General features: G+C 42.3%; 1 protein-coding gene across 5 annotated transcripts in view; it reads left to right on the top strand.

Annotated features, from left to right (window-relative positions):
• Positions 1–19119, top strand: part of ERBB4 (erb-b2 receptor tyrosine kinase 4) — an 832220-nt gene that overhangs the window by 300911 nt on the left and 512190 nt on the right. For all 5 annotated transcript variants that reach the window (XM_079976052.1, XM_079976051.1, XM_079976053.1 and 2 more), the window contains exon 2: positions 3781–3932. In XM_079976052.1, coding sequence (XP_079832178.1) covers positions 3781–3932 — 152 coding nt within the window. The remainder of the gene's footprint in view (positions 1–3780; positions 3933–19119) is intronic.

Here is a 19119-nt window from a genome sequence, read left to right on the forward strand (position 1 = left end):
AATGCCACTCCTCTATGGCAGCCCTCTGCATTAGCACGATTGAACCTTCTCTGGGGCTCTAGTGGTTTCTGTCTGGCTTTTTATACTCTGCTACACCAAATCCCATTTTGTTCTTTTTTCTCCAGAACAGGAAGATCTTTGGTCTCTCTACTCAGATCTTGAAAGAGTAGCAAGGCGCTTTCTTATAAGGCCATAATATATCTAAACATACCGTACGAAAATGTTTTATGAAACTTACAATTGCAATCTTGTAGAGAACCTTACTGATTCTGACCTCCAGTAGGGATTCTGACACTATTCTCACTTTAAGGAGGCACTCCTTTGTCATTATAAATAGGGCCTGTGTTTCTCCAGCGCCACAGGGGTCATTTTCACATGGTTAGCTATGTCTTGCAGGTTTCTTTTTCAAGGAAACAATTGTGTCAGTTTCTTCTGTCTGCAGATTTGCATAATATACTTCTGCTCCATCTCAGACTTCAGAAACTCTTGTAAAGCTGGAACTTATTTCCTAGACTCTCGTCATAAAGGTTGTCACTAAACTGAAAGAATTCTCCCGCAATGCTCTGCTCATCTTTTGGTATTTTACTCCAATGTATCAAAAGGATACAGACAGAAAATGTTCTCCCCGAAATACATCTTATTGCACTTTTGCTGCCAGGTGTCTCTATGCTTGTTTTCCTAAATTTAAAATACTTCCTGAAAGCAAACCAATCTGGCCTCTAGTCTTTCCTCTTTGGAGGTAAAATATTTGGGATGGGGTGGGTGGAGAACTCAAATAGCTGTTTATTTAGCATAGGATAGAAATAGACCAAAGTATCATGCTGGCTCATATTTCTCAAAGGCAAGAGATTTATGAATGAATTCCTGGAGAATCCTTGTTGGACCAGGCATGGAGTTTTATCTTTTCTGGATAGGATGTTTGCAAGCAACATGGCGCTGAGCCAACACATATTCAGAGCACCGAGCTGCTGTGTGTACCATTTCACTGTGCAGTAGTGGCCAGTAATCCAGATTGCTGGAGCTGCCAGAATTTTCAGATGTACACTTTTAAGTAAGTAAAATCCAAGAGGAAATTTGCATGGAGAGATTTCTGTAGTGTAGAGGTTGTATTCCCCTTTTGGATACTACATCTGCCATAAAATCAGGAAAGAAACGTACTCCCTTCCCCCCTCCTGAAGCTGGGCATCCTAAGTCTTTGAATCGGCTGCAGAATCTGGGTGGCTGTTTGTATGATTTTAGTTTTTGGCATAGTTTTATCCAACCTTTACATTCAAATGCAGTTTCTTTTTACACTACTGGGGACTGTCTGGACCTGGGGGAAAGGGTTTTTTTGCACTCTCTCTGTCCTTTGGCTACAAAAAAAAATCTGGCTTGCAATACATATTTGCCCATCTCACAAGATGTGGATATATTTTGAACCAAGCTCCCTTGCCCCTGAAAATGCTCTTCTGCCTGCAAATTACATCAATTTCTTTATGAGTCTCTAATGCCTGTGTGATCTGGTCATGTGTGTGGAGGGACAGGGCATCCATATTGTCAACAAGGTCTTTGCAAAATCAAATAACTGTTTGCTGACTTCCCAACCTCAACACACTGCACCTGACTCGCCAGGAACATAAACTGTCAATTACTTGGATTGGGCTCAGCTTGCACCTGACATGAGCTGGGCAGCAAGACCTGACCTGCAGCAACAGGTGGCTTCTCTTGGGCAACTAGCACTATGACTTGGGTAGCCCACACTGCTGCTGCTGCTACCACCTCCTCTTCTCTCTGATAAAATTATTGATTGGCAGTGCAAGAATATTCTGGTAAAAATAATAATTCAAAATTCTTTTTTTAAAAAAAGTTAGTAGATGATGCTTGCAGGCAGTTACAATTAGAAGTGAGGGGAAGAGGTTCATACTGTTGCTACTATTGATAACATAATCCTGAAAGCTGTTGGTGGTAAGAAAAAGATAGGTCTATAGAAAAGAGAATTCTTAGATGCCAAGATCCAAGTTTGGGGCAAGTACTCTCTGGTGAGAGAACCCCAGCAGAGATTTTGTTTGGAGCCAGCCAGAGTGGTTGGCGAAGCCCAGCCAGATGTGCAGGGTATAAATAACAACAACAACTTCTTCTTCTTCTTCTTCTTCTTCTTCTTCTTCTTCTTCTTCTTCTTTAAAATCACAAAATATGCAGCAAAGTAAAGTATGGAAACATAGGCTGTTAGACCTTTAAAATATGACCTTGTGAGTTCCCAAACTTCCCTCTTCCTGTAGCATAGAAAAGACCACACGTTTGGTTTACTTACTCTCCAAACATCAGGTTGAGGTGCTTTTCAATGCAGCATTCAGAAGGCACAGGCAGTACAACTTGGCTTAGTTACAGTGGTGAGAGTTCCTTAATTATTGGTACACAATAATGGCTTGTAAGAGCCATGAGGTCTGAGCTTGGAACAACCAGCTAAGACATCTTTACATGCTAAGCTTCTCAGGTAGACTAAAAGGGAACAATAGGCTTGATGACTTTCCTCCCAAGGTGAAGGGGAGTGACCTAGAGAAGTCTGGCAGAACAGCTTACTCTATTACATTAACCCCTTCATGCAGTAATTATACTTAAGCTTGTTGGTTACATGAAACTGGTAATCCCACACAAGCTTTCAAGAGATAACTGTACATGCTGGTCCTTCATTATTCTGTATCACTGTGTTTGGTTTCAGCAAGCCTTGGTTTATTGTGTAGCACTAAGGAGGCACTTGCAGTGGTGAGCTTGAGAGGGTGCACATTTTCTTGCCCTGGACTCCATCTCTATTCACCAATAAAACAAAACAGAAGAGAAGAGCACAGAAGGCACATAAATTTGATTGTTTCATTCAGGTGCAAAATAACTGAAACCTAGGTTCTTTTGCTTGGCATTCTGAAACTACTTGTATTTCTGTGCCCCACGTGTGCTTTGGCTAAGCCTTCTACCAAAAGAAGTCTTTCCTTCTCATTTGGTAATATCCAAACACCCTCTCTGCAGTGTACCGTATTCAGACCTACTTAGGTCCTTTGCCTTTAAGTTATAGTGGCTATTTAAAACAAACCTTTAGTGAATTCTGATGACATCAGAATTTATTTCATTATCCTGGATTCTTGAGTGCAAAAGTTATGTCAGTGAATGACCACAAACTAGCTCAGTTTATAAGCATTTCTCCATAGTTGGGATTGGCCACCACACTCATCAGCCACTGTAAGGTAATGTACATTTGAGTCTGTACTAGGTTTCCACTGGCTGCCCCACTGATATATTTTCAGGCATCACTACCGATCTTCTGATCCCATTTCAATATACACCACTTTTGAATTGCATCATACACATGCTTGAAATCCCATTGTGAATATTAACTTCAATGCAGAGTAGCACACATGCAGATCACGGAACGTAATGAAGCTTTTCTCATTTTCTGTTTGGAATCCCACCTGTATCTACCCCATGTGTTCTGTTGCTGCAAATCTTGTGGATGTTTCAAAAGCATATTTGAATGTGGAAGAGGTTGGCTAAATGGCCGACAGTCAGGAGAGTGAGAAAACACCCTGCGGGCATGAACCATTTTGTACATTTTGCTCAAATGAATTCACTGGATTGTAGTTTACTTTTGTATATATTACCATTTTGCTTCAAGCATAATACATGAAGTAAAGAGGCATGGTTTAATGGAGTCAAGTGCATCATGTACAGAAACCTTGCTCTTGTATATCTTGCTACAGTTGTATATTTGCATTAATTCTAATTCTTTCTTTCCCCTCATCTTTCTTCCAGTTTGTGCTGGCACGGAGAACAAGCTAAGCTCTTTGTCTGATCTTGAGCAACAGTATCGTGCATTGCGAAAGTACTATGAGAACTGCGAGGTAGTTATGGGTAACCTAGAAATCACCAGCATTGAACATAACCGAGATCTCTCCTTCTTACGGGTAAGTGACATCTCTGCTACTTTAAAAATACATGTGAGCTGACATTTGGTTTTGCAATGACAGATTGAGGCTGTGTACAGATGACAGCTCTACAGAGATTTTTAGGGGGTGATGTAGAGCTATATTGCCAGTGGTACACAGGGTGTTTGTGTGCAGGTGTCCTGCTGTGGCCTTTAGTCAGATTGATTTTGCAAGTTCCCATAGGGCTCTAATTTGTACTCTGTAAAAGACAATGTTAGCCTTTGGAGGAATGCAATAGATCCCTGGAACGGATGTGTGTCTGTTTTGGTGTAGCTGTTGCCAATGCCTTTTGTGTAGTGCCTAGGAGAGTAACACGTACAGATCTGCTCTGTAATTACTAGAGCAACTTCGAAACTTTGCTCTGTGCAACATGAAATACTTTCTGCATAGCTAATTGAGTCATTTACCTTGTGACAATGACTAGCAGTCCTAGTCAGCTTTGCCACTTAGACAGTTTCACTACTCCAAGCTGTTAAATGGAACTACAGTGGTACCTCGGGTTACATACGCTTCAGGTTACATATGCTTCAGGTTACATATGCTTCAGGTTACAGACTCTGCTAACCCAGAAATATTACCTCGGGTTAAGAACTTGGCTTCAGGATGAGAACAGAAATTGTGCTCCAGTGGCACAGCTGCAGCAGGAGGCCCCATTAGCTAAAGTGGTACTTCAGGTTAAGAACAGTTTCAGGTTAAGAACAGACCTCCAGAACCAATTAAGTTCTTAACCCGAGGTACCACTGTGGAGAAAGTGGCTGCATTTATTTGGTTATATTAAGTTTCTATACCGCCCTTCATCCGAGGATCACAGGGGAGTTTACAATACAAAAGCAAAAAGATACATAACATAGTAACAAACTAAAACAATACCCCCCCAACACATATTTAATTAGGGAAACTGAGTAAACACCGTATTTTTTGCTCCATAAGATGCACCTGACCATAAGGCGCACCTAGTTTTTAGAGGGGGAATGCAGGGGGGAAATTATTTAAAGGGAGTGCTGAGCAGAGCCTCTATGCCTCCCAGGCTCTACTCAGCGCTCCCTTTCACGAGCCGCGTGGAGCGTGTGTGCGGCGCTTGCAGGCTTTTCCCCGAGGAGAGAGAAGCCCCCAAGAGCCACACACACACTCCACGCGGCTCTTTAAAGGGAGTGCGGCTATCCCTGGCTTTTGCGGGAGGTGGGGGAAGGGACAGAGCACGCAGTTTATGGGATAGCCGCGCGCAGCCTCTCCCGGGCAAGGGGAGCCTTCATCCCCTGCCCGGGAGAGGCTGCGCACGGCTAAGGCTCCCCCAAGAGCTGCATGCTCCCTTTAAAGAGTGCACAGAGTGTGGGGCTTTTCCCCAGGGAGGAAATGCTCCACACGGCTCTTTAAAGGGAGCGCTGAGCAGAGCCTTCCGCCTGCATTCGCTCCATAAGATGCACACACACATTTCCCCTTACTTTTTAAGGGGGGGAAAGTGCGTCTTATAGAGTGAACAATACGGTACATATCCCTCCCCGTGAAATGAAGCTTCAGCCTTTTTCGTGATACTATGCTAACTATGATTAAACTTCCAGTGCTGGATTAAGGCTAGTATGGCCAGAGGCAGAGCTAGCTGCTCTGGCACCTGGAGCGGCACACATGCTGTGCACCTGAGAGCAGGGATAGCCGCCCGCAGCAGCGTCCCAGAGGGGCGAGATGATGTCACCCCCCCCCCCGGGATGACACCCGGGGTGGGCCAGTGAGTGTGGCAAAATGAATATAAAAGGGCAGGTCATTGTTAGTGCATCACAGTTGGTGCACCACAGAAATTACCATCTGTGTGGTCTCTTGATGATATATTCTATTATTGATGACCAGATTACATAGACTAGGAATTTTTTAAAAAACTTGCAAATGAGAGAGAACTGCAAGATCATAAAGACTGATGTTCTCTCTCTCTCTCTCTCTCTCTCTCTCTCACACACACACACACACACACACACACACACACACTTGAGGGAGTCAGGGATGTTTAGCCTGGAAAAGAGGAGAATGATAGGAGATATGATTTGTTGTCGTTTAGTTGTGTCCGACTCTTCGTAACCCCATGGACCAGAACACGCCAGGCACTCCTGTCTTCCACTGCCCCCCAGTTTGGTCAAACTCATGCTGGTAGCTTCGAGAACACTGTCCAACCATCTCGTCCTCTGTCGTCCCCTTCTCCTTGTGCCCTCCATCTTTCCCAACATCAGGGTCTTTTCCAGGGAGTCTTCTCTTCTCATGAGGTGGCCAAAGTATTGGAGCCTCAGCTTCAGGATCTGTCCTTCCAGTGAGCACTCAGGGCTGATTTCCTTCAGAATGGATATGTTTGATCTTCTTGAAGTCCATGGGACTCTCAAGAGTCTCCTCCAGCACCATAATTCAAAAGCATCAATTCTTTGGCAATCAGTCTTCTTTATGGTCCAGCTCTCACTTCCATACATATTTACTGGGAAAACCATAGCTTTAACTATACGAACCTGTGTTGGCAAAGTGATGTCTCTCCTTTTTAAGATGCTGCCTAGGTTTGTCATTGCTTTTCTCCCAAGAAGCAGGCGTCTTTTAATTTCGTGGTTGCTGTAACCATCTGCAGTAATCATGGAGACCAAGAAGGTAAAATCTCTCACTGCCTCCATTTCTTCCCCTTCTATTTGCCAGGAGGTGATGTGGCCATGATCTTCGTTTTTTTGATGTTGAGCTTCAGACCATATATATATATACCCACCCACCCACATCCATAATTTTGAATATTAAAAAATTGCATGAAAAGGAATTAATAGATGTAATTATAATATAATATAATATAATATAATATAATATAATATAATATAATATAATATAATATAATATAATATAATATACTATCAATATCTTGCATGCAAGTATGCTACGGGTGAGCAACTTGTGGAGGCCCTGATCCAAATCCATTCCCTTGAGAAATGCTTTGTCTGAGGAAGTTGAAGCAGTATACCTCTAAATAAAATTTACTGGAAATCCCAGATGTGGACAGGAGTGTTTCCCAGGGGCATCAGGTTGGCCCTTGTGAGAAGAGAGTGCTGGACTCAGATGTGCTCTTTTCCTCAATCAGCAGCAGGGCTCTCTTTATGTTCTTCAACTTAGAGGCAAAAACCACAGAGCAGGCAGACCTAGTGGGAACAGAACCTCCTGCCAGGCCCCACCACCCCTCACTCACATCTCCTAGTGGTCCTCCAAGAAAACTAGTTGCTGACTATACAGTAAATGTTCACAGAGATAGCGGCTCCCTGTAATATTTTCCCTTAACTTCAAGCTTCTTTCTAGGGCTTATTTCTCCTTTCCTTTCCTTTTTTTAAAAAAGGACCCCTCTGCTGTTCCTTTTGACTTTAGCTTTCTAAATAAAGAACTGACTGTAATGTTATTTGAGGCTGCTAAACTTGAAGAAATAAGAGCCAGCAGGTGGCAAACCCACAGAATCTCGCCATTTGGGTGTGGGCGTGGGTGGGTTTTTTGTTGTAATAGTTACTGAGGATTTCATGCAGTTGTTTTTTATTTTTACCTGAGACTGCCCCCTCACAGATGTCTCAGCAAAAAAGAGCAGCTCAAGTTAATGTGATAAATTATAGCAATTTAGTTAGAAAACAAAACAGAGAAAATACGTTTTTGGAGGCAGAAATAAAAGGTGGCATGTTTATACTAATAATTTAACATTCATTAGCTCGAGAATGCTGCTTATTTCTTCATTTAAAAAAACACATTTTAATGGCCTAACAAAGGTGGCAGATGGGATATAATCAAGAGCCCCAGCGACTTGTCACTTTCAGCTTGGAAAATCATGAAATCTTTCCTGCTATTTCTGAGGCTCCCATCCTTACGAGAGCAGCTGCCTTCCGCTAACTTGAAATGGGCTTCATGTATCTATTTATGCATTTAATTATATAATTAGCATCATGGAGCTTTACAGTGTTGCAGTAGTAGATGGGTTCTTACTTTGAGGTGCTTGCAATCTACAATTGGATATTTGCAATTTCCACTTGGATGTAGGGGACACAACAGGACATGGATTGGTAGCCTGTGGCCCTCCGGATGTTATTGTATTACAATTTCCATCCTCTCTGGCCATTTGTAATTGTCAGCCTGGCAGTGCAGGGAACTGGGAGCAGAAAGTATTACCAAAGTGAGAGTAAACAGGAGAAGAACACACGTTTGGCTGAGGTTTTGGTAGGGGATGCCAACTTGTATCAAAGGTGTAATGGAAAAGGCTATTTTTCTTTCAGCCTTAGTTCATATTATACAAGGCAGTCTCTTCACCATGTGGCCACACAACAAGAGGCAAGCAAGCAGTTTTTACCTTGATTGTTCTAAGACTGTGCAACCTCTCCAGAGTGGTTCAAAGCTGTTCTGCGGCTTTGGTGATACTATTTGGAGAGGATATTGTAAAACTTTGCCCTTTTTTGAAAGGCTTACAGCATTTGAGTGTGGGGAATGCAGTCTCATGTTGCAGCTGCTCTTGATTGTCATGTTGTTACTGATATATTAATGATAGCCTTTTATTTATTTGTGGCTATATGCACCAAGGAGCACTTCATTCCCGCTTGTTCTGGGTGCCTGTTGGGATTTGGATCAGCAGGACAGCTGCTACTATTTTACTGGACTTTACTACTTTACCGTCACCTTCAGGTCCTGTGATATACCGTAACCTAAATCACTGAGTGCAAAAAAGAGGACTTCATATCGGGTATGTAGGTAGAGCTACAGCTGACATCTGCACATATTTTGGAAACCAGAAATCTTCAATTTTGACTTTAAAAAAGTAGAGAAACCAGTTGCTAAACCTTTAAATTCTGAGAACCACTACCTGAGTTACCAGTTTTCAGGAACATGGCCACCCAGAGTGCAGGGGAAGAGTTAGACTCAGAAATCAAACTAAGTGAACGAGGGACTGACTGCAGATGAGAGCTGGTTGACATTGTTGAGAAAGGGCAGTTCAACCCCCTTCCCAGGGAAGACTCTGTTAGCTCTCAAGCAGAGGAAGAGTTGGAAGGCAGCCAGAGTGTTGCTAGGCAATCAGCAACACTGCTTGGCAGGGGGTTGGACTTGATGGCCCTTGTGGTCTCTTCCAACTCTATGATTCTATGATTCTATGATTCTATGAGTCTGTGTCAAGTGAAAGTGGAGAGGGGGCAGGCCAGCCTCTCAGTCCCCGTTCTAGGCATCTGGATAAGATCAGATGGCAACGGAAGGGCAAGAGGGGAAAGGCAGGAGTTTGGCATCCTTCCTGCTGTGGGAGGGGCAAAAATTCAGACTGACCAACTATCGTAAATGTGAGCAGGTGAGAAGCCATGCTCTGGATGTCTCTTTTTGTAAATAAAAACACTTAAAACTGCCCGAAAATCATTACTTCTTATCAGGACTTGTTCTCCAGCCAGAGATCATTATGCCAGTTAACTGCTAGATGCAACCATGTTAGCCAAGAGGGGGAACTTCTGGATGACCACACAGGATACATTGGTACCCCATGGCCTCAGCCTGGGGGATAGTTCCACTTAATTTCCATGAATGAAGCCCTTCTGAGCATTTCATCCTCAAAGCTCCATATGCTTAAGAACAACATCATTTCATCTTCGTCATGGGACTGTGTGTGTGTGGGTGTGTGCGCACACACACCCACACACCCAAACACCCACCCACTCACTGTTAGGAGCCACTTTGCACTTTGGAGAGCAATACGGTAAATGTTTCGAGCGAATTAATGTTAGATGTAACTAGGTGTGAACTTAAGCAACATCTTGCACTAGAGCTGCATGCTATCCATAACACAGTGCAACTCACAATCATGCTGATTCTGACCTGGCTACTAAATACTATTCTAAAGTCAAACATATATTAATAACATTAATAGCATTTTGTATCAAAAGTCAAGGACACACCCATACAGAACATTAGTAGTTACCATAAGCCATGCCATAGAGAAAATGATAAATATAGTCAGAATATATCCAGATAGAAAAAATTTGCAGAGGAAGGTGAAACATAACATAAATTATTCCAAGATCATTGGATAGTGTATCCTAAGGGCAATTATTTCCTGACCTCTTATAAGGTCAGTCTCATGCAAACAGAAAACAACATCTAATTGTCAAACCTTTTCAAGAAATGTTTCCTAGCAGTGGCAGGAAAGAATTAAAAACTATCGATAAGTGCAGGGGCAATTAGAATAAGATCTATTATTTGATTATTGATGTAAACCTCCAGAATGTATTTTGTATATGTAGATTTTACCTCTATCTTCAGTACATTTTATTTTATTACTATGGCTAGTGGCTGATGCAAAGAAAGATTCTTCTTCTTCTTCCTCTTCTTCTTCTTCTTCTTCTTCTTCTTCTTCTTCTTCTTCTGATAAGTGTAAATACTCTCTTCCTCATGGCCAGCAATAGAAGACTATAGTGCAAATGTAAAATACATCCTTGCAATGTATGTGGCCTAAGTCTGAGGTCAGTCTTTGATGTCTCCAGTTGAAAACACTGCCTTGTAGGACTTGGAATGATTCCAGAAAGCTTCTGCCAATCAACTACACAAACCATTGCTTCAGTTTGGAATTTGGAATAAAGACTCAGTGCGAGTTGGAGTGTCAGACTAGGATTTTGAGACTCAGGTTCAAATTCTTATTATTATTTATTAAATTTGTATATTGCTCTTCATCCTTTGATCTCAGGATGGTTCACAACATAAAGCCCTCACTCAACCAGGGAAGTCCCTGGGTTAACCAGGGTCCCTTAGGCTTTATCATCCTAACTCTCTTCCCAGGGTTGTTGTGAGGATAAAATGAGGTGTCTGTGTTGCACGGGGCAGAGGTGGGAGAAGAGTAATGTATCCTGCTCTGAATTTTTTGGAGGAAGAGTAGAATAAAAACATAGAATAGAAGAATTCTATTGTAACCTGCAGCTCAACGCAGGTTCTACCATGTGTGACGCAATGGCAGCATCCCTGACAGATGGCTATCGAGGCTTTTGTTAGATACCTCCAGTGAAGGAGAGACTACTAGTATATTCAGAAGGTAATAAATAATACAAAACACTTCCATTTAACCATTTGTTTTAATTTTTTAATGATTGAACTTCATTGCAAGCACAAAATGTGAATGCAAGAAACTAGAAGAAACCATTCGCTGGTGGACTGAATAGAGAACAAACTTGGAAGTGTGTTGGCAGAGTTCATAATGTCTTAGTTGGCACATCACAGTAAGCCATAATCTGAAATAAACTATGGTTTAACATGAACAAGCAGCATGCTGGTGCACGTGGCTCATTTGCGCCCGCCTTGATCCCTGCCTGCATCCCTGCTTCTCCCTTTGCTCAGCTGGGAGGACACAAACTATAGCCTGGATTAGCTTTATGTGTGAACCAGCGCTTGTGATTTCTTTCTCTCCAACCAAACTATGACCATAAGCCAAGGTTTGTTATTGGCTTGTTGGCAGCTTGTGCCTTGGAAGAAACAAACCACAAGTGTTGGTTCACACATAACGCTAAGCCAGTGAGGGCAGCTCCCAGGGAGAAGATACCCAAAACACAACAAGAGAGCAGTGCTCTCAGAGAGCTAAACCAGTGTGCACAAGTGTATGTTGCTCATTTGTGGGAAGCCGTGGTTTGTTTCTGACCATGTGCGTGAATTATATGAGGCACTGATCAAATCTATGTCAGCTATTTAAATTCACATAGTGTTCTAGAGGAGTACTGTATGGCCTTTAAAGACTGGCTCAGAGCATGCTTACTAAGAAGGGAACATTGCAAATGGCCAATTCTCAGATCATGAATAGACTTTTTCAGTTCAGCTTGCAACGAGACATACCATGCTTCTTATGGAATAGTCTATAAAGTATACACTCACACAATTTCTTTTTGGGAATTTAATCCATGTCCTGGTATTGTCATCCTTTGAGCTCTATCACTATATTGTTTGCATGTGAATAATAGGGGCTTACCCATGGTGGGCTCCCTCCTGTGGGAGCAATGCCGGGGGCCTAGGCGACTGGTCGTGGGGAACTTCCAGGCTGGCAGCTGGGGATTGGCAGGCTTTCCTACCACTGACCTTTGTTGAATCCTGGCCAATCTGGCTGGGCCAGGTGGGAGGTGCTTGGTCCCAAGATAGGCTGGCTGCGCCTGCCCCCCAGGATTGCTGTTGGCCAAAGAACAGAAGAACAGGAAGACTGGATGTCCACAATTGTTGTTTCCATTTAAAAAGTAGATTGAAAAGACTTCCCACCACGAGTTTCAGGAGAGGACCGGGTGTTGGTGCTCTGAGGTGCAGTGAGAACACAACCATTCTCCTTCTCCCCCCCATTCTAAACATTAAAAGGTTCAACTTCTTAGTAGTACCCAGCCCTTTTAGTTCTGCTTGCAGATCACATAATCTGCCTGTCTAAAATATCCTAATACCATTGTTTCCATGCAGCTTCAAACTGCAGATCTTTTAACAGCTTTGCCTAGAAAGTATTGTTAAAGGATAGTAGATAAAGATTCCAAATAACCTTCATTTTTTTTACGGTAGTTTTCTATGCCTTGCCTCCCTCAAAGCACTTTGAAACACTCTCATTCCATTATACTCTAGCAAAGGCATGCAGAAGTTATTCATTTGATTTGTCATGACCCCCTGCAATCACAAAGTCTTAAAACAGGATAGTTGAGTGGCACAACTGTAATGCTCAAACTTAGTGTTGCAACCGTGACCAGACATGGTAGCTAATGAACAGCCCCCTTTCTGGGATCATCAGACTGAGGCATTCCTTTCATCTCTCTACCTGAGTTTCTCTCTTTTAATTGCTGTGTCATATTAATGGGATTGTTTCATTTGTTCATTTTAATTCTGAATGTTTATATTTTAATGCTTTAATTGAATTGTTTTATTGTGTTTTTAACTGTGGATGTTTATATTTTAAAGTCTGTGAAACAGTTTTTTATCCTTTGTAAGCTGCTTATAAGCCTATGTTGGCATAAAATGATATAGCAATCAACACACAGAGAAACTAACAAGTACATTGGTTGATTGGGCTGCATGGGCCACTGTGGGGCCTTCGAGCCCAGCACAGAAAATTAGAAGCGTATTTGTTCATCTTGCTAGTAGTGTCTGCACTGATTAGCAACAGTTTTGTCCCACTTTAAGGCAGGAGCCTTTCCCAGCCTTGGCTGGAGCTGCCGGGAGCTGCACTGAGACCTTCTGCACAAAAAAGTCACTGAGCTGTGACACTATCAGTAATAGTTCTCCAGAGACTGTCCTCCGTGCAGCTGCCTAAGTCCTTTACTTTTAGATGTTAGGAGTCCGGCCTAAAACTAAATATATGCAAAGCAGATGCTGTAGCACTGACATTGTCTTTCTGGGGGTTGAGAAAAACACCCATATTTTTTAGGGTGGCCAAAAAGCAACTGTGGTAAAGGATAACCATGAATTAAGGTATTTCCTCCCTGTGTTGTCCATTAAATGTGGACCTTGTGACTAAAGTCAGCATTGGTGCAAATAATGCTTAAAGGTAAAGGTAAAGGTACCCCTGCCCGTACAGGCCAGTCTTGACAGACTCTGGGGTTGTGCGCCCATCTCACTTAAGAGGCCAGGGGCCAGTGCTGTCCGGAGACACTTCCGGGTCACGTGGCCAGCGTGACATCGCTGCTCTGGCGAGCCAGAGCCGCACACGGAAACGCCATTTACCTTCCCGCTAGTAAGCGGTCCCTATTTATCTACTTGCACCCGGGGGTGCTTTCGAACTGCTAGGTTGGCAGGCGCTGGGACCGAGCAGCGGGAGCGCACCCCGCCGCAGGGATTCGAACCGCGGCCTTTCGATCGGCAAGTCCTAGGCGCTGAGGCTTTAACCCACAGTGCCACCCGCGTCCCTTCAAATAATGCTTAGCTATGCAATAAACACCACAGTTTATTTTTGTTGTTGCTTACAGGTAATTTAGATATTAGTTTGTTGTTCTCCTGAATGAGGGAAGCACTGAACCTCTGCCAGCTACTTTAACATCTCAATTCTATATCTTGATGCCCTACACACCCCTTGCCGTCATCTGCATTGTGTAGGAAATGCTGGCTTAAGTTTTATTTCAGCGAAAACAGTCCAGTATATAAAGCATCCAAAGCTCTAGTGGCAAATGCACTTAAATTGAAAATGGATTTATTAGGTTGTAAAGCCAAGTGCACGGCTTCCTGGGGGACTTGATGGTGAGGTATTAAGATTTGGCTTCAATGATGAGTGTAATGAATTTTAAAGGCTGGTCACAACCTTAATTAGGAATCCAAAAAATAACATTTCACGCTATATATTGATGGACTTTGCTCAAGGGAATCATAGGGGTCATTAAGGCTTGTTTATGCATATCCTTCTTGCTTCTGCTTTTTCCCTCCAGGGAATAAAAGTTATATCTTCAGAGCAAGGGAAACAGAAGCGTTGAGAGGATGGGGATCAATGGGACGATAGTGATAACAGAATAGAACAATTTCTGATTCTGCCTTGAAGAATTTCTGTCATTGTCACTGTGAATACTTTTTTAAAAAAAAGTACAAAAAATCAAGTTGTTCTGCCCTTCTGAAAGTGAAACTTAACAAAACTGGCATTCAGAGGATTGAATAATGTTGCATTGTAAACCATCGATTTAGTGTCTGGGATTAATGAATTTAAAAGCTGAAAGAAATAGAAGATAAAGTCTTTAATTGTAAGCCGTCAGGGGGCAGCAGAAGTGGGGGAGGCGGCTGTAGGCTCAGGGAACTGGTTTTCACTAAACCAGATCAATTTTAAAGGCTTCCACTGTGGATGCCTGCGGGCAGGCTTTGAAAGTTCAGAAGTGCCAACACACATGTTGATATTGCAGCATTGAACAATATTACCAACAGCTCCACCTGAAATCTGAGAGTAACATTAAGCTCGCCTACTAATTAGAGGCTTACTTGCGGAAAGCCGTGAAACTTATAGTAGGGAGCACAGTAGGAATTACAAAATGAGGAAGATGCCAAAGGTCGAGTATAAAGGAAGCTGGACCCTTGAATGATTTATTCACAATGTCGGCCACAAAAACAGTTTGTGCTTCAGTTTTGATGCCAAGCACATTTTTAAAACCCAGAATATTCCCCTCCCCCATAACACATTTAAACTGGACCTAATCTCTGCCTTTGATTGATTCTATTCACTGAACAATTTAAAGCGGAATATGTTAATCAACCACACAATCCCTGTTACTTACTTTTTAAAAAACTCATTTTTTATTACCCCTGTTACTTTCTGTGGGTACTCTCTGTGGGTACAGATTGAAGGTAATTGTGAAGATGAAATGAGTTACAGTACACTGCCATTTTGCCTGTTCTAGCTCCATGCAAGCAAGGTGGTAATAATAATAATAATAATAATAATAATTATTATTATTTATTTCTACCCCAGCCACAGTGGGCGGCTTCCAGTAAAAGATTAAAAATACATTAAAACATCAGTCATTTAAAAACTTCCCTAATTTGGTGTGTGTGTAGGAAATACTTTCAGAATAACTGTGATCTGGGCCATGATCTTTCTGTGGAAGAGACTAAGAAGACTTTCAGAAATGTGTTTACTAAATCTGTATTTAATCAAATGATCCCAAAACGGGTTACAATGTGGTTGAAAACAAGAAGCAGTTGAAAACAGATAAAAACACAGCACCAAACTTCAGCCATAAAAGCAGTCATGGAGTCTTCCTTGGTTTCCAACGGCAGTGGCAGCTAATGTCCCATCATTGTTCAGTAAAAACAGAAAGGTGTTTCCAAAAAACAGAGCAGAGGCAATTAGCTTCATCCAGCAGAGTTTTACTACTGAAGACAAATGAGCTTAACGGTCACAAATACATACATCTTTAGGATGGCACTGTCCATAAGTAATCCAGTTGCAGCAGACTTAACATAAACTTTACATTAGGACTAAAACCTTAACGCTAAACATACTATGTACAGAACACCACACCAGAAGGAAAGTGAGACAGAAAGTGAAACTCAGGCTGCTTCTGGCCTTATTATTATAGTCACTATGACCTTGACAGAAAGACATAACAGAACCAGTTTGCACCAGCTGTTCAGCTTCTCTGAAGGAACAACCCAAACATCAGGAACCTTCTGCTTGCTTCTAGGCAGAACAGAAGCTTGTTTGTCAGCTAGAAACTTCCAGCTTGTATCCAGAACCATCTTGAATTAAATAGAATAGATCTCTACATTTTACTTTCTGTACCAAAAAAAGCAAACTGACAAGTATTTCTACTGTATGTAAGGAGCACAGAATATGGCAAAATAGTTGAAAAGCTCACAATTCAAATCTGCTTTGTTAGAGTGAAGGCTGTGATCCCACACTTTAAAAAAAAATATATTTTGCTGACATCTGTACCCTGTTTTTTTCTGAAAATGCTGATATCTGTAATTGAGGCCAGGCCGAGGTCCATCAATTTTAACAAACCATTAGCTGAAAAGAGCCATCCTGTCAATTAGATCTATTGCTGGTTGTCAGTTTAGCCTGAGGTTACAACAACCGTGCCCCAGCACTAAGTAATGACTGTGAGTGTTGATACACACTCTGTAGTCAGCCGTTCACTTCAACCCAGAAATAATCATCTGATCTCAATGGAGCAGCTGCTTTTACACTGCAAATTATCACCTCTTTGTTTCATTACTTGTAAAGCCAATTGGGATTTTTTTAAAAAAGGTTTGGATATAAATTTATATCCTGTCCTGGTGATGTTGAATTCTCAATGAAGACAAAGCAGATATGTGAGAATGTATTTATATCCTTGCAAATACATCTCAAAACTGAAAAAGCTATGTATGTCAGTAGTAGTATCAAATAGGACTTTCTGGTTATACAAATGAGCTAGAAAATGAATGGTGCTCAGTTGAATTGGAGGCAGCAGCTTGGCAGGCCACCCACCCACCCCATCTCAGTTGGAATAATAGGGCATAGCCTAGTCCCAGTGGCATTGCTCAAAGAAAGGAAAGTGCCCATCACTGGCTGGATGCTGCTACTTCTGTCATGTGACCTCTATAATAGAAAGATTCTTACCCATAGAATCATATAATTGTAGAGTTGGGAGGGACCTGAGGGTCATCTCGTCCAGCCCCCTGCAATGCGGGAATCTCAACTAGATCATGCATAACAGATGGCCACCCAACCGCTGCTTTTAAAAAGAGTCCACCACCTCTTGTGGGAGACTGTTCCACTGTTGAACAGCTCTTATCATCTGAAAGTTCTTCCTGGTCAGAATCTCATTTCTTGTAACTTGAATCCATTGCTTCATGTCATAGCCTCTGGAGCAGGGGAAACAAGCTTGCTCCATGTGACAGCCTTTTAGATATTAGAAGATGGCTATCAAATCTCCCCTCAGTCTCCTCTTTACATACCCAGTTCCCTTAACCCTTCCTCATAAGGCTTGGTTTCCAGATCCTTGATCATCTTGGTAATAATAATAATTTTATTTGTATCCTGGCCTCCCTGGCCAAAGCTGGGCTCAGAGCGGCTAACATCATATAAATAAGACAATATGCACAATACAATATACAATATGCAAATAAAATAACATTCAACTTTCATTAAAATAATACAGAGTAATATTAAATATCAGCATTTCAAAATTAAACAGAAATCCACACTTATCAGTTACAATAAGTAATTTCTAAACTCCAATCAATAAAACAACAGCAAACTACAGTGCACAACATAATACAATACAAAATGAGAAGCTGAGACTGGAGGGTGGGGCAAGGCAGGTGGGAAGAGGCCTTGCCTGGTGGAGTCTCTCCCCTCACTGTTCTTCCTCATAAAGAAGCTGTGCCTGGAGGAGTCCCGGGGGGGGGGGGGGCAAGGCAGGTGGAAGAAGGCCTTGCCTGATGGAGTATCCTCTTTTGCATATGTTTCAGCTTGTCAGTATCCTCCTTTAATCTGGACATGGGACTCTAAATGTAGTCTGACCAAGGCAGTATAGAGTAGGACTATGACTTCTCCTGATTGGGGCACGATACACTGTTGACTCATGTTGTTATTGTGTCTATTAAGACCCCTAGTAACTACATCCACATGGCCTTCCTAAAGGCAAGTCAATGCAATGAGAAATGCTATATGGTTTCTTCTTAGGTTTAGAGTCTTAACAGTAACATTGAAAGAGAGGGAGCTAGGAGATAGCAGTGCTATGCAAAGCCTAAAGCGCACGGGGCTCTGGCATTTTGGAAGATGCATAGTTAAGAAAAGTTGCAGCACCCACTGTATTCTATACTACTGTTAAACACATAATAACCCTGTCTTCTTCTACATCTGGCCTCTGCAGCAGAGCCCAATAAAAGGCCAAGGGATGCCTCTGAACAGCAGTCTCTCCTCTAACATGTTATTCTGAATGAGGGTTTCTTGAAACACAGGGTGGAATTCAACGTCACACTAATAAGATTGTTCCATCAGCTTAAACATTTATGCATGCTAGATGGAGTTCTCTCCCCTCTCTTTCCCCTGCATTCTGTTCTGGGGGCTCTCCCAAACCTCTGGAGAAGATTTGGGTGAGGTGTCGGGGTGAGTGCAGGGCAGGGGGGGGGGCCTGTTGAGCAAGCAGGAGTCCTTGCACTGGATTCCTCTGGCACTTCAGGGTAGCTGAATCCAGCCAGCAGTATTTGTCCTTCTCAACTTCTTGCTCCCATATAGCTATTAAAGAAGGAAGGTACAAGAGAACTCTTCAACCAGGACCGTTGGCCTTTCAATTTTTTTAAAAAATAGTTTTTATTAAAAGATTTTCATGGATAAATCCCACCCCCAAACTCACAATGCATATGACAGCAATGTCTCATATGAAATGTACTGACAATGTAGATAGGACTCTATGAACTGAAAACAGAGACGGTATATGGACCATTGCCTTGTTAAGTATTCTGCTTCCCATGCACAGATCTGTGCAGTAGTTTGTGCTCTTTCCCTCTCCCTCCCTCCCTCTCCCTCCCTCCCTCTCTCTCCCCTTTCCACCCTTATTTTCTGTTAATGGATGACATCAACACCAGGAGAGTCTGTAACCTGTCCATGATCAGCACATCTTCCTTTTGATAATAGAGTCCAAAACACATTGATGTTGATAGCCAACCATTGTTCCCAGTAGCCAGGCTGACCTTCTCACAACCTTCCCTGCAGAGACAAAACCTCCATGTCTCTGTTGTGTTTTCT

The sequence above is a fragment of the Podarcis cretensis genome (genome assembly GCF_951804945.1).
Source record: "Podarcis cretensis genome assembly, chromosome: 1".
NCBI classification, from domain to species: domain Eukaryota; kingdom Metazoa; phylum Chordata; class Lepidosauria; order Squamata; family Lacertidae; genus Podarcis; species Podarcis cretensis.